This window comes from Trachypithecus francoisi, unplaced genomic scaffold (assembly GCF_009764315.1).
Source record: "Trachypithecus francoisi isolate TF-2019V2 unplaced genomic scaffold, Tfra_2.0 Lachesis_group12, whole genome shotgun sequence".
NCBI classification, from domain to species: Eukaryota; Metazoa; Chordata; class Mammalia; order Primates; family Cercopithecidae; genus Trachypithecus; species Trachypithecus francoisi.
The window spans coordinates 73,094,333-73,115,633 of NW_022681457.1; the positions used below are offsets into that span (position 1 = coordinate 73,094,333).

The 21,301-nt window shown below is 52.2% G+C and overlaps 1 protein-coding gene across 9 annotated transcripts in view; it reads left to right on the top strand.

Moving 5' to 3' along the window:
* Positions 1-21,034, top strand: part of TTC39A (tetratricopeptide repeat domain 39A) — a 58,517-nt gene extending 37,483 nt beyond the window's left edge. For 7 of the 9 annotated variants that reach the window (XM_033226414.1, XM_033226412.1, XM_033226413.1 and 4 more), the window contains 12 exons: positions 1,767-1,866; positions 2,608-2,673; positions 4,581-4,689; positions 5,191-5,258; positions 5,349-5,408; positions 6,026-6,187; positions 11,556-11,647; positions 13,200-13,320; positions 17,668-17,779; positions 18,173-18,287; positions 19,342-19,458; positions 20,007-21,034. In XM_033226414.1, the coding sequence (XP_033082305.1) occupies positions 1,767-1,866; positions 2,608-2,673; positions 4,581-4,689; positions 5,191-5,258; positions 5,349-5,408; positions 6,026-6,187; positions 11,556-11,647; positions 13,200-13,320; positions 17,668-17,779; positions 18,173-18,287; positions 19,342-19,458; positions 20,007-20,130 (1,246 nt within the window). In that variant the 3' untranslated portion in view covers positions 20,131-21,034. Of the gene's footprint in view, positions 1-1,766; positions 1,867-2,607; positions 2,674-4,580; positions 4,690-5,190; positions 5,259-5,348; positions 5,409-6,025; positions 6,188-11,555; positions 11,648-12,649; positions 12,764-12,805; positions 12,826-13,199; positions 13,321-17,667; positions 17,780-18,172; positions 18,288-19,341; positions 19,459-20,006 lie in introns of those variants that run through there. The other 2 variants (XM_033226421.1, XM_033226420.1) reach the window with 2 other exon arrangements.
* The last annotated feature ends 267 nt before the right edge of the window (positions 21,035-21,301 follow it).

Sequence of the window (21,301 nt, forward strand, 5' to 3'; positions counted from 1 at the left end):
CTGAATTGTACACTTAAAATTGGTTAAGATATTAAATTTCATGATATGTATATTTATCACAGTAAAAAAAAATTGAAAAAAAGAGGAAAAGTAAAAAAGTCTTTTTTTTTTTTGAGATGGAGTCTTGCTCTGTCACCAGGCTGGAGCGCAGTGGCACAGTCTCAGCTCCCGGCAGCCTCTGCCTCCAGGGTTCAAGCGATTCTTCGCCTCACCCTCCCGAATAGCTGGGACTACAGATGTGCGCCACCCCGTCTGGCTAATTTTTTGTATTTTTAGTAGAGATGGGGTTTCACCACATTGGCCAGGCTGGTCTCGAACTCCTGACCTCAGGTGATCCGCCTGCCTAGGCCTCCCAAAGTGCTGGGATTACAGGTGTGAGCCACCGCGCCTGGCCTATTTATCATCTTTATCTCCCCCATTTAATGTAGCTGCTTCCCTGCAGGGATATTGTGAACTTGTTACAAGGTATTGCTAGGGTATAATGTACCATATAGCATGAGGACATCACGTTACTTTGGGGGCCTATGCTGGAAGTTTTCTAGAAAAACCAGACAAGTGCTCTGGCCCCAGCCTCCCTACCAGTTGCCAGAAGGATGTCGCCAAAGCACACACCTTGTCAGGCCATCCCTTGCCAACTCCCAAGGCTCCTCTTGCTCTTAAAAGAAGTCCTGGGTTATTGCTGAGTCCTTCCTGGGAGTTCACCCCTGCCCTGCTTGCCACATCTCCCACTTCACTCTGCCTTAGGTCCATGAGCCTTCCCCCAGTTCTTCAAATATGCCAAGGTGGTTCCTACCTCAGGGCCTTTGGACGTGCTGTTCTCTTTGTCAGAAACACTTTCTGCACTGAGCTTTCTGTACCAGATTTCAGCTCAAATGTCACCTCCTCAGAGAAGCCTTTCCTATCCCCAGACTAGGTCAGGTCCAAGGATTCTTCTCCTTGGAGCCTGCTATCACCCTCATAGTGATGTAATGGGGGGAGGGAGGGTCTGTCCCTTAAAGTGAGAATGCTGTGGGGGCAATGGCTTGGTGATTTTGGTCCCTGCTGTCTTCCAGTGCCTGGCACAGAGAAGCCTCAAGCTTACTAATTGAAAGCCTTCAAAATGTTGTCAGCCCAGGAAGGAGGCAGACACATCGTTAAAGCCTCTGTCCTGCCCCAGGTGGCTGGGCTAGGGGCTCTGTGCAGTTGGTAACCAGGAGAAAGAGAGTTGAATTCCAACCAGGAGACTCCAGGAAGACTTCCTGAAAGAGGAGGTGTTTGGGCTAGCCCAGTGGTTTTCAGCTAGGGGTGATGTCCCCCTCTGAGACATTTGGTGGTGTCTGGAAACATTCTGGTTGTCCAGCTGGGGAGAGGATGCTACTGGCATCTGGTGCTCAGGGACTATGAATGCTGCTAAACATCCTAAGATGCCCAGAACAGCTCCCCTGCCACCCCCAACAACAAAGAATTATCCATCCCAAAATGTCAGCAGTGCAGAGGCTGAGAAAACCTCTTTTAGACAGGATGTGGAGTACGAACAAATGTCCAGAAGCTGCCCATGGCAGAGTGTGCCAGGGCCCATACGGCTGAAATTCAGGGGTGAGGAGTGTGTTATCATGGTGGGAGATGGGGTTCGAAATTCCTCAAATATCAGTTCTCAGGATCACCAGAACTGTATGAATCCACCACCAGGGAGTTTACCTGAGGCCCAGCTGGAAGGGGTCCCAGCCCCTACCCCCCACCCCCCACCCCCAGCAGTGGCTGAAACAGGACTTGGCATCTCTCTGCAGGGAGCTGGACAGCCTGGTCCAGTCCTCACAATACTGCAAGGGTGAGAACCACCCGCACTTTGAAGGAGGAGTGAAGCTCGGTGTGGGGGCCTTCAACCTGGTGAGTGCTCCTCCCCCATTTCCACAGTGCCTGGCTCAAGCTCAGTCTCCCCTTCTGTCCCTGACTCGTGTGGTCACTGCCAAGTGCACCTGCACCTGATTGTGTGCTGGGCACCGGGATCCAGAGATGACCAGATGTGTGGCCAGCCTTCAGGCACTCACAGCTGGGGTAGGGGTGGAGTGGGCGCTGGAGCCAGCTCCAGAGTCCATCAGTGCATTTCTTCCCAAGTCAGGCCAGTAGCTTGAAATCCACTATGGTGGAGCCTTCACAGTGCCAGACCATGGCACACATAATAAATCAGGGCTTTCTCTGCCCTAGAGAGCTGCTGGTTAAACATTTACCAGTGGCAGGGAAGGAGAAAGTCCTGAAACCAGCTGATGACTTCGAGGGGACAGAGAACTAAGTCTTCCTCCTGCATGGAGTGGGGGAAGGTTTCCTATGGGAGGGAGTGAGCATCAGTGCTGGCTCCTGAAGGATTCCTAGGAGTTTCCCAGCTGAGGAGGGGCTTTCAGGCAGAGGGATCAGGAAGTCTGGGAAAACTGTGCCTGATCAAGGGAGGAGGAGCTTCCTAGGGAAGATTTTAGCCTCGGGAACCTAGGTGGCCAGGGGCCTTTCCAAAGTTAGAGGGGTGGCCCTCTCCTCTCCAGGTAAAGCCTGCTAAAGAGCAAGCCTTGGGACAGTGGGGGTGGCTCCTGCCCCCTCTGGGTACCTTCACATGCTTGATTGCCTCCTTTCTTGCAGACATTGTCCATGCTTCCTACTAGGATCCTGAGGCTGCTGGAGTTCGTGGGGTTTTCAGGAAACAAGGTAACCACCTGCCTCCTAGCACCCCTGACCTGCTCAGCCCCAAAACTGGGGCTGGGCTGGACAGGGTGGGGCTGACAGGCCGCAGGGCCTAGGTGCCCGTCCTGGCTCAGCCCCTCTCATTGTATGACCCTGGACAATGACCCAGACCTCCCTGGGCCTCAGTCTTCTCTCCAGGCGCATGGGGCTAGTGATCCCTGCCTGGCCCTCCCAGGGTGCAGAGGCTCTGGGTGGGTGAGGGTGGGTGTGAAGGGCAGCTCCATCAGTGGCCCAGGATCACACATTCTCTGAGCCTGACAGGTGTCAGGGGCTGGTCCCTCTTTCTGTAGATACTGCCTCACTTCAAGACTTTGAGCAAGTCCTTCCCCCAAGGACCATTTTCTGGTGCTACCACTTCATCCAGCAGATGCCTGAGGGAGGCCCTACTGGGCATCAGACCTTGAGGAGGAACAAGAGAACTCAAGCACCCAGAGACTTTACTGAGGGCAAGAACCTGAGTACCAATCCCAGGTTGAAGGCAGCAGATCAGGGAGGGCTTCCTGGTGGAGGAGGCATGGTGTGGTAGAAGGAGCATTGGCCTGGAAGTTAGGATCTCTGGGTCAGTCCAGCCTCATCCTCTTTTCTCTGTGACTCTGAGCAAGTCCCTACCTTCTCTGAGCCTCTTTTTAGTAAAATAAGGACCTTGTTATGGACCAGATAAGTGTTTCTCAAATGTGCACTGACCCTTACTGATACTTGCCACAAGCACGGACCTCTCTATTATAATGTATATATTACTTTTCTCAAAAGTGACTCATGACTTTTTCTGAAATTGATTCAAAGGAAACATCTCTACACAAACCTCCATATTATTTGGCATGATAAGAACCTAATCATAAAAATAAATACCACAAGGGCCCAGCCATCTTTTGGAAAGCCCAGCTAGACTGTGTGGTGGGCCCGGGTTCAGCCAGGGCTGCCTCTTTCTGAGAAAGGGGGCTTAGGGTGAGAGAGTTCAAACCCCACGAGCAAAGGACTGGGGATTTCTCCTGGGCACCACCAAAGGATAGAAAGATAACTGAGAAGGGAAAACACTCACCATGACTCAGTGTTTCCTGGCGCCTGCCCACAGACCCCTGAAATCTTAGCTGCCCTCTGCTGTCTGAGCTTTGGAAAACATTGGCTAGAGGCTGTGAAGGTCTCTCTCAGTTTTGTTTCCTTAAGAAAGCACATGGGTCATGAGTAGGACTTCAGGATGATGAAGGGAGGGCCCAGAGGTGAGGCAGTGTGGCCTGGCCAGGCAGGTTGCAGGACCTACTGTGCCAGCCTGGGCTTCCTCTTTATCTCGAAGGCAGGGGAGCCATGGAGGGTTTGAGGCAGGAGTGAGGCAGGTCAGATTTGTGTTTTAGAAAGAACGAGAATGCTCTGGAGGACAGAATCGGGCAGAGAGTGCAGGCAGGGAAACAAGGTGGGGGGTCTGCCCCCAGCCCCTTCCCAGCCAGGCTCTGGAGTCTTCTCCCCCAGGAAGCCTTCCCAGGCCCCACCTGTTCCCTGAGCCCATGGCTGGGATCATCCACCTCCGTGTCTCTCGTGCTCCCAGCCAGACCTGGGTTGCTAGGGCCCTCAATACCCATCGCAGGGCAGCCGAGCCGGTGACTACAGAGAGGGTAAGGAAGGGGCTGTGGAGAAGGTGGGGGACACCTGAGACCCACCAAGCCTTTGTCCTGGCCTTGGCAGCCATGTCCCCTTCCCCAGGAATGCGCTGGGGCACTGAGGGGCAGCCCCTTGCTCAGGGCCACACAGCTGACCTGGCCTCCAGGGTTCCAGCGCTCTTCCTCCCCTTTGCCGGCAGCACTGCCCACACAGCTGTCCAGCCGCCTCCCAGGCCCCTGCCCTCTCTGGGAGCCTCACCCACCCTCCCGTCCCCTCAGGACTACGGGCTGCTGCAGCTGGAGGAGGGCGCGTCAGGACACAGCTTCCGCGCTGTGCTATGTGTCATGCTCCTGCTGTGCTACCACACCTTCCTCACCTTCGTGCTCGGTAGGTGCCCCTGGGGTTTGGTTGTTTCCGCGGGGGCAGGAGAATGAGGGGCTACAGACCCTGCTCATGCCCCTGCAGCTGGGGATAGGGGAACTGAAACCAGAAACAGAGCCATATCCACTGTCCCGGGGACTGGCCTGCTGACGCCCACTGCCTCACAGTGTGACTAGGTTCCAGCCTCAGTTTTCTCGTCTGTGAAATGGGGGGGCGGGGGGTGCCCACCCTGTGGAGGGTGTGAAGACACTGTGTACAGCACCTTATGGTTCTGGGCACAGCCTTGGTGGACACAGGCTCCTGGTTATCGAGCCCTGTGAAGTGCTTGGGGCGATATCTGCACTGCCTTATATAATCCTCATGTCACCCTAGGGACAGGGAGAATTATCATCCCCATTTCACAGAGGGGGAAGGGGAGACCCCGGGAAGCCCCTACTGGGTTGCTGGCAGGATCACAGGAGCCAGGGGTGGTGACATGTTCTGTGACTCCCTCGCCACCTCCTCCAGGTACTGGGAACGTCAACATCGAGGAGGCCGAGAAGCTCTTGAAGCCCTACCTTAACCGGTACCCTAAGGTGAGCCCCATGCGCTGCCCGGTACCCCCAGCCCACAAACACCCACAGACCCCCAGGGACCCACACGGACTTGCATGTGTGTCATTGCAGGGCGCCATCTTCCTGTTCTTCGCAGGGCGGATTGAAGTCATTAAAGGCAACATTGATGCAGTGAGTGATAGGGGTCCAGGCCGGGGCTGGGGATCCCTCGGGCTCTCCCAGGCCAGCAGTAAGTCAGGCACATGTGACATACTCAGGACAGGACAGACTGGCAGGGGGTCCCCAAGAGAGAACCAACCAGAGAGCAGGAGAGGGAGAGGCCCTTCTGACAGAGCAGCCTGGGAAGACAGGGAGGAGGAGGCATTTGTGGTGCCTGGGATTTTGACTGGGAGATATAGAACTGCAGCATTGCAGTGGAGGGAGGTGCGGGGAGATGCTTGAGGGAGGCAGAGGTTGGGAAAGCCCATCTGTTTAGGGCATGGCGATTAGGCTGGAGTCTGGTACCTCCCCTCCATTATAGCTCTGTCCTGTTCTTTCAATTTGTTACAAAAAACCAGAGTCCCAGACAGGGGCTGTATTTGGGCCCAAGGTCATGTAAGACTTAGGAGGTAAAAACCAGGACTGGAGGCCAGATCTCCTGGCTCCTGGGGCCCCACCTGAGCCTAGCACAGGGTTGGACCACCATGACCTGGAGAGGCCCAGTCTGCTGTGGTGTTGGGAGGTGTGGAGGATGCAGAGGGGTTGGGGCTGGGTGGGCACCCGTCAGGCTGACCAGAAGGTGCCTGCAGGCCATCCGGCGTTTCGAGGAGTGCTGTGAGGCCCAGCAGCACTGGAAGCAGTTCCACCACATGTGCTACTGGGAGCTGATGTGGTGCTTCACCTACAAGGGCCAGTGGAAGATGTCCTACTTCTACGCCGACCTGCTCAGCAAGGAGAACTGCTGGTCCAAGGTGGGCTGATGCCACATGTTAGGAGCATTGGGTGAACAGGGCTGACTGTGTGCCTCCAGACCAGGGCCAAATCCCTAACTAAACACAGATGTCTCAGCTGAAATCTAAACATAACCGTAAATTCTAATAGGACTCAGGCTTGGAAGGAACTAAAGTCCACAAGAGAAACTTCTGAACCACAGTGTGTCACAAAGAGACTTCTAGTCACAAAGGACAGAAACATGGCTCCCTCTGTCCAACAGAACTGTCTCTATGGTAGAAATGTTCTACTTATGCACTGCCCACATATGGTAGTCACCAGTCACATGTACACAGTGAGCACATGAAATGTGCCTAGTGCAGCTGGGAAACTGATTGTTTTCAGTTTTATTTAATTTAATTAACTAAATGTTAAATTTAAATAGCCATGTAGGGCTAGTGGCCACTATATTGGACTATGCAGTTCCAAAACACAAAAGGCTCATATAACTGAACATTCTTGGCACATCCGACTTCAGGTAGGGCTGGATCCAGGAATTCAAATGAAATGTCTGGCTTGGTCTTTCCATCTGTGACTGTGCTCTATCCTGTGACATCTTTGTTTCTGTGACATCTTTGCAGGAAGCTTTTCTCCATGTGACAGGCAAGGTGGCCATGGGCTGCTTCTACTCACATCCTCCCCTTGGTTTCAACCAGAGTCCCACAATTCAGCCTCACTGGTCTGACTTGTCACATGCCAATGCCTGGAACAGAGGGGTGGGAAGATTCTTCATGGGCTGAGAGTAGGAGAGGGGCGGTTCCACAGAAGAAAATGATGCACCCAGAAATAGTGGAGGGATTAACAAGATGCCATATAGGCAAAACAAAGCCAAACAGATGCTTGCCTACCAAAGAAGACATTTATCACGGTAAGTCTTGAAATAAGTGTTAGCTTGTACCATCACAGTAATGATAGTGCAGAAATTGGAACCAAGAGTCTTAGAACCACCTAGCTCAGCAAACGTCTAATCTGTTATTTGTAAATACACAGGACATGTGTTTTCATGGCTTCATCCCCTGCCCATAGCAGACATTGCTAATCAATCCTCTGCCATGAGCCTGGCTGTGACCTTAGATGCCTTCCCTGCAAAGCTCTAGGCAGCTGTTAGAACTGACCCGCATTGGCACCTGTTAGGAGACCTGTCATCTGCATCTGGTCCCTCCCCCTCCTCCACATGGAGGTCTCTTTTCAGTAGCCCTGCCTGGGGACCAAGCTGAAGGGGAATTCTCTGGGTCTGGGGCAGGTGGGGCTAGGAAGGGAACAGGCTTCTACTGAGCTCTCAACGTGTGTCTGGCACCTGTCATGTCCTCCACACCACACCCAGTGAGGAGAAGTTATTATCTCCATTGGGCACATGAGGGCCACTGACGCTAAGCGAGGACTGTGACTTTCCCACCCACATGGCTGTTGGTGACAGACACTGGATTTGAGGACAGTCCTGTGTGACTCAGAGGCCTCTGCTTCTCTCTTGGCCCTAGAGTCCTCCCGAGGAGTCAAGGCTTGCCCTGAGCCCACCCTGCTGTTGAAGGTGCTTCCTCAGGCCCAGCTCCCATGGCCCCCACACCCCCTCCTACTCCCAACAAGGACAAAGCCTCAGGGAACCTTTTTTCTTTTTTGAGAGATAGGGTCTTGCTATGTTGGTCAGGCTGGTCTTGAACTCCTGGGCCCAAGCAGTCTTCCCATCCCTGCCTCCTGAAGTGCTGGGACTCTGGGCCTTAGGGAACGTTTTTGAACTGAAAGTGACTCTTGAAGCCTTTCTGTAGAGGTGGGTGGCTGGGGCTAACCACATGGGGAAAGGGAGACCTGGTGGGGGCACACAGCTGCTATATAGAGGAATGGAAGGTGGGCCAGGCCTCCCAGCTGTCAGGAAATCTGGCTCAGTTCCCAGCCCGCTGGGGTGGCCAGTCCCGCTCTCTCTGCAACACTCTCCTCATGAGGACTTCCTGTGAAAAACGGGGGTTGTAACACTCTTGAGTTCTGGGGCCCCACCCATTTCTAATCTCCAGAACTTGGCCACCGCAGACTCCACCAACTTATAGTCCTGGGGCCTGGGCCTCTGGCCATTGCCATAGGCACCACCCACTCTGCGCAGGCAGCGCCCCTTTCTGCCAGGATCCTCCGAGGTCAGCTGCTGGGTCTGACCCGCAGACCCTGACTGAGTGATGGATGAACAGAGTATGCAGACACAGGCTTGCCTGTCAGCAGATAGGGGACCCTTGCCAGAGTCAGCAGCAGCCCCCATAAGCCGGCCATGCTTGCATTTATTTAGTACAGATGTAATGACAAAGGCCTAAAGCAAACTTCATTTCTGGGTAATTAACATTGTGCCCCCCGCCCCACCCCCGGAGAGAGCAGTCCTCCGCTCGGATGATTAAAGGCCAGGTTCCGAGGCCTAAGTAAACTAACTTATCTAGATCAATTCCCTTCTTGTTATCTACTCTGAGAGAACTCAGCTGTCTTCAGCCACAGCCTTTCCCGAAGCTTTTGCAAAACCTCCCAGCCTTCCAAGAAGGTTTGCTGCTTTATATAATTTTTCCAACCCTGACCTATCTCCTACAGTCAGCCCTGTGGAGGCCTTTGTGTTTCCCCCAGTGCTGGCAGCCTGGAGGCTTAGATGGCCAGAAACAAGGCGGTGACAGTGGCATGCTCAGGGCTTGGGAAACCCAAGGAGCTAAAGGCATCCTCGGGCAACCCAAGAGGACAGGAAGGCTTCTAAGGAGAGACCTCTGAGGTGGGTCTTGGAGAGGAAGGATTTAGGGAGGCAGAGTGGAGGAAGTGAGAGGACACCCCAAGCTGAGAGGGCGGCAGGACCAAAGGCTCAGAAGCCAGGGTGCAGGGCGCTGCGGAGGGGCTCTGTGCCATGGGGTGAAGCGTTTGCACAGCAGAAGAGCAGGGGGCCTGTATCAGGGGAGACAGCTGCTCTTTTCCCCCATTGTGGCCGCTGTACATCTCTGGGGGAGAGCTGGGGCGTCCACGACTCTCAGTCAGCCTCCATCCTAACCCTGCTGGTGCTGTGAGGGTGAGCTGTCTGTGGGCAGGAGGGAAGGCTCTTGGAGGTGGCCTGGTGGAGAAGGGATAATGGCATCCCAGGCCGAGGAACAGCACAGGCAGAGGCCCGAGGAGAGTTTAAGGAGTGTAGGGGAGGAAATGGCAGAAGATGAGCCAGAAAAAGAAAGGTTAGGGCTGGAGGATGTGAGTGGCTGTTTGGGCTTTATCTAGCAGTAGGGGAGCCCTGGCAGGCTTGTGGCTTAGATAGGTGCTTTAGGAAGCCCACCAGCAGTTGCTGGGCCATCCCCACTTGCCAGGTCCTGTTCTAGGCCAGGAAATACAAGAGTGAGCAGGAAAAGACCCCCTCTCAAGGCTCACATCCTAGTGGGGAGAGAGACAAGAAACACAGATGTGCAATATAACATGATGTCTGGTTCCAGTAAGTGCAGTGAAGAACAAGCGAGGCCGGGCGCAGGGAGTGACAGGAGGGGCTCCTTTGTAAGGGGAGGTCAGGGGAGGCCTGTCTCAGAGGACAGCAGAATGGAGCGCAGGAGCAGCACATGGCAGTCACAAAGCAGGCCGTTTGGGCAGGGGGAGCTGTGTAGGGCAGGGTAGGAGTGTGTTTGATGTGTCCTGGGAACAGCCCGGAGGCCATCGTATGGCTAGTGTGCGGCAGGTGTCGGGGAAACAGTAGGAGATGTCTCCTGAGTGTGATGGGATACAACCAGATTTCCAGAAGGGACTGACGTGAGCTGACTTAAAAAGGTCAGCGTGCGAAATGGCTTGCAGGGGACAGGAGTGGGAGCAGGGAGACAGGAGACAATGTGTACCAGGACAGCAGAAAGACATCCCAGGTAGCCTGGAACAGGGAGACGGTGTGGAGATGGTGGCAGTGCGATAATGAGAGCCGTAGGGCAAGGCCAGCAGGATCCTAGAGTGAGACGGGAGGTAAAGTCACTGGGACTTGGTGCCTCCACGTCAGGGGCAGGGGAAAGGGAGAGGACAAGGGCGACCCGGGAGGTTAAAGATGGGACCGGGGCCAGGCGCAGTGGCTCATGCCTGTAATCCCAGCACTTTGGGAGGCTGAGGCGGGCGGATAGCTTGAGGTCAGGAGTTTGAAACCAGCCTGGCCAACATGGTGAAACCCTGTCTCTACTAAAAAATACACAAATTGCCAGGCGTGGTGGTGCATGCTTGTAGTCCCAGCTACAAGCCGCGAGGCGGAGGTTGCAGTGAGCCGAGATCGCGCCATTGCACTCCAGCCTCAGCCAGGGCAACAGAGCAAGACCATCTCAAAAAAAAAAAAGATGGGACCGGGAACAGGTTTCAGGGAGGGAGACTCTTCCCACAAAGACCAGCTTTTCCTCATGTTGTAAAGGGCGGGCTGTGGCCCCGGCATGGGTGGGGCTGCCAGGTGGAGGCCGCTTTCCGCCTGCTCTAGGCAGGACTCCCGGATGTCCGGCGCCCTTTCCTCTCCATCCTTTCTTAGCCAAGAGGCAAGAGCTGTGGTTCGAAACTTGGCCACCTGAGGGCAGCACAGAGCCAGACTCCTGTCTCGGGACTTCTGAGGAAGGCGCGTGGCGTGCAGGGAGAACTGGGTAGGGTAGGGGGTTCCCCCGCAGGGCCATGGTTTCACTGTCAGGGTTGGCTGTGCATCTAGTGGGCAAGGACGTGGGGTCGATTCCCGGCTCTGCCCCAGTGTCTCTGGGGTCCCAGGAAGCAGAGGTAGGGTACGGACTCCTTTCTGGCATTGGCTTTGGGATCAAGCGAGGTGCTGGATTTGATGTCCCTGGCACACACAGCAAGGCAGTTAGTTCTACCAGAGTGGCCCGAGCTGAGCAGACCCAGGCCCTGCTCGCGTTTCTGGCTCAAGCCTCTTTTTTTTTTTTTTTTTTTTTTTTTTACAGCCCGTGCTTCATCCTCCTATTGATAATCCACACACATCCTGTCGCCTCCAGGCTTTGCTCAGCCCCTTCCCCTTGGCTGGAAGGCCCTGTCTGGGGCCTCAGGGAATTTCCCCATTGCCCTTCAGGGGCCCACTCTGAAGGTGTTGCTTCCCAGAAACCCCGATTGAGCCCCTGTCCTTGTGTCTGCCGCAGCCTCAGCCTGTCCTACCCATTACTAGTTGCGTGGGTTCTTCTTGCCACTGCTTCAAGTGGAGAAGAAGGTGGCTGCTTTGACATGGGTTGTCCTGGATTCCGGTCTTCAGGTTGCTTCAACTTCTTACCTTCGTTTTTCCCCTGGGGCTTGGAGACAACGCAAGCTCCTATGCTGGGCCACGTGAGGTCCGTCTGCAGATTCCAGCCGGGCTGGGGCTGGAGGAGGGCTGCTCACCCCTGGCTGTTGCTCTGTCTCACACAGGCCACCTACATTTACATGAAGGCCGCCTACCTCAGCATGTTTGGTAAGGAGGAGTACAAGCCATTCGGGGACGACGAAGTGGAATTATTTAGGTGGGTCTCACCATCGTGCTCCCACTGTGTAGGCCGCTATGGACAGACCAGCCAGGCTATCCTGAGCTGTGGGCACTGCGGAGGGAGGAGTGGGGTGACTCCCTGCCCCACCCCAGGACTGACACACCTGCGTGTCCTCCCCTCCCATTGCCACCCTATGCTGCTGCTACTGCTGGTTGGAGCCCTTTGAATTTCTTCAGAGGCTTTATTTCACAGAAATGGTTTTGTCAATATCATCTCCCTCCAAGTCTCTTTCATGTGGGCAGGAGGACAGATATGGCCACCAAGGTCCAGGGAGGGAAGGTCTTTCACTCTGCTGAGTTAACCCGAGACACTCAGAGAAGCACCGTGGAGAGCTGAGAGTCGAAATCGAACAAACAGGAGTAAACCCAGCCTCTGCTTGTTCTTAGCTGTGTTACCTGGGACAACTTTGGCATCTGTAAAATGGGAATAACAACCTCCACCTTGCAGCACTGTTTTGCAAATCAACTAGATAATAAATGTAAAGAGCTTGGCAGAGAACTAGGAGCCTAGAAGCTGCCCACTAAGTGGGGGCTGTTTTCATTCTTCCTGTACCACCGAATTTGCTTCCTGTGAAGCATCTTTGGAGCAGAGCTCAGCCTTGGCAGGTGGAGGATGGAGCTTAGAGCCTTCCTCCAGTCTTGGTGAGGTTGACCCCAATTTGCAGACCTGGAAGTGGGTAAAATATGGGCCTCCTAGGCTACTGCTGTCACAATAATAGGGCATTTATCACTTCCAGAGTGTCTGCTACGACAGCAGATTCCATGTCCGCCTCTCAGATGACTCTTCCAGAAAGCCTAGGAGGGCAGGTGTCATTACCTCCATTTTAGAGATGAGGAAATTAAGGCCAAGAGAGGTTCTACAGTGAATAAGCAAAGGAAGAGTTTGGGGAGGACCTCACACCCACATCCAGCTGTTTCCTGTGCCTAAATGGCTCAGGCCTGAGGTCACAGCCACACCCAGTGACTGTGGCAGAAATAGGAGGAGGGTGGGATGGAGCTGGGTGGGTGAGGCCCCAGATGTGGAGGCGTGCCTGGTGGCATACCGCATTTTGCTCTGCCCTTGGAAACAGCTGAGAAGGCCAGAACTCGCGAGGCAAGAGTTAATTAAAGGTTTGAGCTGTTTGGTGTTGGATAGGTCCCACTCTTTCTCTGAGTGTTGGTCTCTCCTGTGAAATTGGGATTAAACTCTTGAGTCCTCCCCAGAAATGGGGCCTGGGAGTGGAGGCGATAACTAGGAGGCAGGGCTGGCCCAGGGGTGTTTGGCACACTGGCACCTCTGCCAGCTGGCGGGGAGGAACCCCTTGCCCAGCCATAGGAAGTGGCCAGGTCTTGGGGCAGGGTCTCTAAAATAAAGACCATAGCCACAGGCTATTTCAGATCTAGAAGGCTCTTTAGAGTCCAACACTGTCATTGTAGGGATGGGGAAACTGAGGCCCAGAGAGGGGCCAAGCATAGCTGGGTAGGCTGGGGACCCTCCGCCCTCTCCTACTCTTTTTCATCCTCTCCCACCCTCCCCATCTCTTTCGCAGAGCTGTGCCAGGCCTGAAGCTCAAGATTGCTGGGAAATCTCTACCCACAGAGAAGTTTGCCATCCGGAAGTCCCGGCGCTACCTCTCCCCCAACCCTGTCTCGCTGCCAGTGCCTGCTCTGGTGGGTAGGAGGTCTGGACTGGCACTGCCCTCCGGGTATAGGATTGTGGGGATTCACTGAGAGCCACCGCTAGGGGGAAGTGGATGAGGAGAAAGACCTTCATGCCTCAGGGGTCCAGGGAGGATTTCCCAATTCACCTGCGAGTCTGACCCAGCCTCTACCCCTTAGAAGGAGATGGTCCACTGGGGCTGGGAGTGGAGAGACAGGCAGGCTGCAGATAAGAGGCAGAGAGGGTCGCCCTCCTGGACAGATAGCCCCATGTTGCTGTGCCCAGGCAGAGGCATTACCCGGCTGCCTGTGATCCCAGCCTGACTGCTCCAGTCTTGTCACAATGATTTTCATTGTTTTCACGGTCCCCTTCACTGGGCCAGCGTCTTCACGTTATATTCAACTCTGAACTCACATAATAGCCAACATTGTTATTGAGCACTTGCTCTGTTCAAGGCTGCCCACACCCATTGCCTGTTGCCTCATTTGAGCCTCACATCAACCCTCTGAGTAGGCGCTGCTGGTATCTCCATTTTACAGATGGGGGTAACAAGACCTAACAGATCAGTAGAAAGATCAAATAACTTGCCCAGGTCACACAGCTGGTGAGTTGGAGTCAGAATTTGAACTCAGCAGTCTAGGCCCACAGCCCATATTCTGAGCCGTGGTTGTGATGCTAATTCTATGCACGATTTGAGTAGGCGTCCAATAAAATTCCAGCTGGCTAAGAGTCCTTGTTATTCAAGTAGTAAGGGAGCCGGAAAAGTAGAAGGAAGCCTGCTTGAGAGACCTTTTTTTGGTCCTGGCTGTACTGTTCATTAACTGAATAGCCTTAGGTCGGTTCCCTCTTCCCCTTATGTAAAATGGGTATAATAATAGATTCCTTTCCCATTTCACAGAGCAGTTATGAGCATGAATGAGAAAAATGTGTTAAATACTTTATCAGTTGAAAAGGTCAATATTTGGCAGGGCGCAGTGGCTCATGCCTGTAATCCCAGCACTTTGGGAGGCCGAGGCGGGCGGATCATGAGGTCAGGAGATCGAGATCATCCTGGCTAACTCGGTGAAACCCTGTCTCTACTAAAAACACAAAAAATTAGCCAGGTGTGGTGGCGGGCATCTGTAGTCCCAGCTTCTTGGGAGGCTGAGGCAGGAGAATGGTGTGAACCCAGGAGGCGGAGCTTGCAGTGAGCCGAGATCACACCACTGCACTCCAGCCTGGGCGACAGAGTAAGACTCTGTCTCAAAAAAAAAGGTCAATATTTCTGTAGTTTGATTCAGCACTTACAACCTGAGTATTTCTAAAGTTTTAAAATATTTTATGGTTTAAAATATACAATAGGCCAGGCGTGGTGGCTCACGCCTGTAATCCCAGCACTTTGGGAGGCAGAGGCGGGCGGATCACCTGAGATCGGGAGTTTGAGACCAGTCTGACCAACATGGAGAAACCCTGTCTCTACTACAAATACAAAATTAGCCGGGCGTGGTGGCGCATGCCTGTAATCCCAGCTACTTGGGAGGCTGAGGCAGCAGAATCTCTTGAATCCAAGAGGTGGAGGTTGCCGAGATTGTGCCATTGCACTCCAGCCTGGGCAACAAGAATGAAACTCCGTCTCAAAAAAAAAAAAAAATCCAGTAAAGCTATTGTTATCAAGTGAAGCAGAAGGATATTGTAGGAAGGGCAAGGGAAGCAACTATACCAAAAACTTAAGGGAGAATTTCCCGAACTGTAATCTGCAAAATACTGTTTATGCATTAAATGATTTCATTTGGGAAAGACTGGCCTAAATACAGTTTATATACTATAGACTTTCTTGGAGTCTTATATATTAATCTAAGAAGAAGCTTAAAGATATGTTTTTTCTCTAACTTACTAGGCCACAGAATCATTTTTAATTTTAATTTTTATTTATTTGGGGGGAAAGGAAGAATCCTTTTTTAAAAAATGAAACATTTGCTGGCTGGGTGTGGTGGTACATGCCTGTAATCCCAGAACTTTGGGAGGCCAAGATAGGTGGATCATTTGAGAGCAGGAGTTCAAGACCAGCCTGGCCAACATGGTGAAACCCCATCTTTACAAAAAATTCAAAAATTAGTGGGGCGTGGTGTCATGCATCTGTAGTCCCTGTTCCTCAGGAGGCTGAGGTGGGAGGATAGCTTGAGCCCAGGAGGTCAAGGCTGCTGTGAGCTCTGATAGTGCCACTGCACTCCAGCCTGGGTGACAAGAGTGAGACCCTGTCTCTAAAATAAAATTAAATTAAACATTTGCTAACTTGGAACCAGAGAACAATTTGAGAAATACTGGTCTAAACTGAAATTCCCTTCCTAGAACATAATAACAAGAACCACAGCAATAATGTCTTTCTAGAACTTTATGGCTACAAAGTGTTTTCACATCCATTACCTGGTTTGATAGTTTAGGAAATGCGCATTTAAGCAAACACAGTTACTATGAATGAAAGTTTAAATTAGTATTATTATTTTATTTTATTTTAAAATATTTTAGAGGTGGGGTCTCACTGTGTCATACAGGCTGGAGTGTAGTGGTGATATCATAGCTCACTGCAGCCTCAAACTCCTGGGCTCAAAGGATCTTCTCATGTCAGCCTCCTAACTACAGGCATGCACCCATGCTCAGCTACTATTTTTATTTTTTTGTAGAGACAGTATCTTACTGTGTTGCCCAAGGTGGTGTTGAAGTCCAGGGCTCAAGAGATCCTCTCACCTCAGCCTCCCAAAGTGCTGGGATTACAGGCATGAGCCACCATGTTCAGCCTAATTTAGTATTCTGAGCTTCCTGGCAGTCAAGGCAAAAACAAACAAAGAAAAAAAGGAACCAGTAGCCTGACAAAGACAAGGTGAAAATAATTTTTTTTTTTTTTTTTTGATACAGAGTCTCACTCTGTCACCCAGGCTAGAATGCAGTGGGGTGATCATAGCTCACTGCAGCTTAGATTTCTTGGGCTCCAGCGATCCTCCCACCTAAGCCTCCCAAGTAGCTGGGACCCCAGGCTTGCACCACCATGCCAGGCTAATTTTTTTTTTTTTTTGGTGGAGATGGGGTTTTGCCATGTTGCCCAGGCTGGTCTTGAACTCCTGAGCTCAGGTGATCGTGATCCACCTGCCTAAGCTTCCCAAAGTGCTGCTGGGATTACAGGTGTGAGCCACCATATCTGGCCCCAAGATTTTTTTTTTTTTTTTAGACGGTGTCTCTGTCACCCAGGCTGGAGTGCAGTGGTGCCATCTCGGCTCACTGCAACCTCCGCCTCCTGGATTCAAGCAATTCTCCTGTCTCAGCCTCCCGAGTAGCTGGGATTACAGGTGTGTGCCACCACACCCGGCTAGTTTTTGTATTTTTAGTAGAGATGGAGTTTCACCATATTGGCCAGGCTGGTCTCGAACTCCTGACCTCAGGTGATCCACTCACCTTGGCCTCCCAAAGTGCTGGGATTACAGGCGTGAGCCACTGTGCCTGGCCCACCAAAATTTTTTTTTTTTTTTTTTTTTTTTGAGGCGGAGTCTCGCTCTGTCGCCCAGGCTGGAGTGCAGTGGCCGGATCTCAGCTCACTGCAAGCTCCGCCTCCCGGGTTTACGCCATTCTCCTGCCTCAGCCTCCGAGTAGCTGGGACTACAGGCGCCCGCCACGTCGCCCGGCTAGTTTTTGTATTTTTAGTAGAGACGGGGTTTCACCGTGTTCGCCAGGATGGTCTCGATCTCCTGACCTCGTGATCCGCCCGTCTCGGCCTCCCAAAGTGCTGGGATTACAGGCTTGAGCCACCGCGCCCGGCCAATTTTTTTAATTAAAAAAAAAAAATCTAAGAAAAAGAAGAAAAGGAATCAGATGTGTTTTAAGAGTCTCAGTAATGGTAACTTCATTCTAAAGGAAATGGAATATGAGTGTCATTATTTAGCCCATTGCTTTGGGAGAATAGGAGTAGGAGAGAAGGTGACATAGCCTTAAATTCTGTTGTCCTGAAATGCGTGTATGGAGCATGGCCTGGTCCTTAAAGGACAGAAAGTGGCCCCAGAGAGGTTGGGAGAAAGGACATAATAGCACTCGGAGGGCATGAGCAGAAAAATAGCTGGAAAACTTTGGCAGCTATGAGCAGCACAGTACAGACATTGGTCCATCTTACATCTTCACTGGGGTAAGGTGAGAGCTCAGTACGAAATCAATGATAAGGCTCCCATAACCCTCTCAGGCCCACAGCTTCACAGGCTGACTGAGACCTGTTATGGATGATTAGAGCTAGAAGGGCCTTTAGGAAACCTCTGATCTGAACTGCCCATTTTGTAGATGGGAAAACTGAGGCCCCATTAGGAAGGAAGCCTGGGACTGACTTGCCCTCCTGCCTTCAGGAAATGATGTACATCTGGAACGGCTACGCTGTGATTGGGAAGCAGCCGACACTCACGGATGGGATGCTTGAGATCATCACCAAGGCGGAAGAGATGCTGGAGAAAGGCCCAGGTGACTTCCCTCAGGCCCTTGAGCCTGCCAGGCTAGGTCAGGTCTTTACAGCTGAAGGTTCCCTTTGCCAAAAATGTCCTTCCCCCGTTCCCTACCCTGGCAATTCTCCTTTCTTTCTCTAGACTGAGCTCCTCCAAGCAGCTGTTCCTTGTCCCCCTGGTAGGGTCAAAGCCTCTGGGCTCCCACAGCCATGGGGCTTCCTTCAGCCCTGACCTCACTGTATTGTCATTGTCTCAGTATTTGCCTTTCCTTCTCAGATGTGACCCCCCTGAGGACAGGGAGCATGTCTGATTTACCTGTGTCCCTTTGACCTAGCACAGAGTAGGGGGCTCTATAAGTAACTGCTGTAGAAATGAACAAGTCTGTCTTTTTCCCTCACATCCCTATTTTCAGAGAACGAGTACTCAGTGGATGACGAGTGCTTGGTGAAATTGCTGAAAGGCCTGTGTCTGAAATACCTGGGCCGTGTCCGGGAGGCCGAGGAGAATTTTAGGAGCATCTCTGCCAAGTAAGTGCCTCTGCAGCTGCTCCTGCTGGGTCTGAGTCTCCTGGGTAGAATATTCAGGGCTTCTCCATCCTCGTGCCCACTGCAGTGGCTGACCCTAGCCAACCCCCACTCACCACACAGGTACTAAACGAGTGTCCACTCTTGCCAGGACTTGTGCCGGGACCTGTACAGATAATTCAGACCTAGCCTCCCAGTGCCACCAAATTGCGTGACTACAGGAGCACATCCACGTTGTTTTGAGTGAACAGTGTGCCCTGGAGTTTGTAATTCAGCGACTCTGTCCTTGCCCTCGGGGAGGGCAATGTGACAGATGGCAAGCTGTAGGCAGCCCAACCAAGGCTCGTCAGGGCCATGCTAGAGGAAAGCAGAGAGGACAGCAGGTGCCCGAGGAGGGACCTAAACTTCATGGGAGGTACTAGGAAACGCTTTCCAAGGCTGACGTTGAAACTGGGAAGTTCATCAGGCGGAGACAGCAAGGGAGGACAGGTTTGAGGCGGAGCAGGGACAGCATGCACCAGTGCATGGACACAGGAAAGACACCTGAGGCGGGGTGACGGCGATGGGGTCTTTGCCTGCCTGGGTGAGGTCATAGAGAGAAAAGATTGAAGATGAAATAAGGAGGGATAGAATGAGAAGGGCCTGGATGTTTTGTTCACAAGGCTAAATTGTATTCCAAAGAAGAGAGCCAGAAAGGGTACCGGGCAAGGAAGACTTGGGGTTTAAAAGGATATCTCCAGGGCAGCATGGAGGTCGGGTCAGAGGGCATAGGTCAGAGACAGGAGACTTTACAGTTCAATAAACCATTCAACCTGGAGAAAGGGAGGTCGGGACTTAGGTGGTGGTGGATTAAGGACATGGCAGGAGCCATAAGTTGTCAGGGAGCTGGAGCCCAAGGTTACACACACAGGATGGGAAGCCTTTGCTGTGGATCCCAGCCTTTCTATGGCTTGGTCGTGGGAACCTCCCAAAATTGGAGTTCAGGTTAGGAAATCCTCACATGCAGTTTGGGAAAGGCTCAGGAGGAGGAACCTGAGCCATGTCTTCTGTTCTGCAGTGAAAAGAAGATTAAATATGACCACTACTTGATCCCAAACGCCCTGCTGGAGCTGGCCCTGCTGTTTATGGAGCAAGGCAGAAACGAAGAGGCCATCAAACTCTTAGAATCTGCCAAGTAAGCCTTGGGTAACCTCAATCTGTCCTTTGCTCCCTCTGAACTCGGCTCAGAAGCTGGCTGGGGACAGAGTTGCCCAGACAGCAGTGAGTGGAGTTGCTAGCAAGGCCAGTCTGGCAGTCTAGAGGGCAGACCTGTGTCTCTCGGAATCCAGCTCTCACCTGTCATAGGAAGACTTCTTTCTTAATGTATGAATGGGCAGTTCGACTCCCAGAGGCAGGAAGTAAGTTCCCGAGGCCACATCAGCAGCTGCACGGCTGTGTGAGGGCCCGTGACTCCTGCCTTCCAGGGTCTGTTCCCTAAAACCACCCCTTCAAGCTTAGGAACCCAGGAGGACCAGGAGTGGTTCCAGTGGGCACAATACCAGGGGTGAGGGGCCACAAACGCTTCTGGTTAACTCTCCCATTGGGCAGGGCTCAACTCTCTCGGGACCCAGGAATTTCTCTACAGTCCTTCCTTTGCTGGCGGGGCTCACACAGCTCCAACAGGAGGAAAAGCATCTCTGGGAGCAAGCAGCCTCCTGTGTCCGATTCTCTGCTCAATTCCAGGCAAAACTACAAGAATTACTCCATGGAATCAAGGACACACTTTCGAATCCAGGCAGCCACACTCCAAGCCAAGTCTTCCCTAGAGAACAGCAGCAGATCCATGGTCTCATCAGTGTCCTTGTAGCTTTGTGCAGCAGTTCTGGGCTGGAAGACAGACAGACAGCTGGACAGAGCTCCTGGAAACGTTTCAAAAGATCCCCTCCCCCTGCCCTGCCCTGCCCTGCCTTTGGGGTCCACCGGCGCTCCAGTTGGATGGCACAACATGGGTATCCGTGCAGAAGCCAAGCTGGCATTTTCACCAGTGTGGCCAAGGGCCTTTGCCAAGGGCAGAGCAGGTGGAGCCCTCTGCCTGCCTATCACACATACGGGTACTTGCTTTTCACTGTGCTGTTTAAGAGAATGTACGAACAGTTTACATTTTCCTTAGAAATACATTGATGGGATCACAGTTGGCTTTAAAAACCAACCACCACCAACCACCTGTAAGTCTTTGTCTTCACCTATTATCATCTGGAGGTAAATCTCTTTATGTGATGATGCCAAAGGGCAAACTGCTTTTCAAATTCAGCAGGTTCTCAGCTTGTGTGACGGAAGGGCCTTCAGAGGACCTGAGGAGTGCCTGGGAGAGGCTGAGCCTCAGGCTTCAGTGCTTCTGGGGTTGGGCACGAGGATGCACACAGACATCCACTACCTTACTACTCACACTTCATTTCACTCCTTTTGTAAATTTCCAATTTAAAAATCAAGCATGTCTTTTTAGTGAGATAAAATCTGAGCTCTTGTGTAGAAAAATCCATCTCCACCAGTAGGAAATGCCATGGCTTGATGGAAGAGCTGTGTGGCCCTTTCTGTGCCAAAGCCAGGAATTTTGGGGGGCAGGAGGAGGTTCTCAGAATCCAGTCTGTATCTTTGCTGTATGCCAAACTGAAACCACTGGGAATAATTTATGAAAGATAAAAATCTTCTGTACTTCACTCCAAGGTACATTTACTTACTGACAGCATTTTTCTTAGAACTGTTATTCTTGACCTGTTGTGTATGTGTTAGATTCTTCAGTTAAGAGACAAGAGACATTTAAGTGATAAAATTTATGCCCTTAAGGGATCGTGCATCATATATTTCAATAAAATATGTGTTGCATGAATCCTTAGGCCGGGCAGAAAGTCTTAATCAGAAACCACATGGCCTATGTATGTTTTATTTAGACCACACAATGTTTTAAACTTTTTGAATAAGTTACCAGCATTCACAAATGGGGAGATTTCACAAATGAATCTGGTTCCTGGCCTGTAATT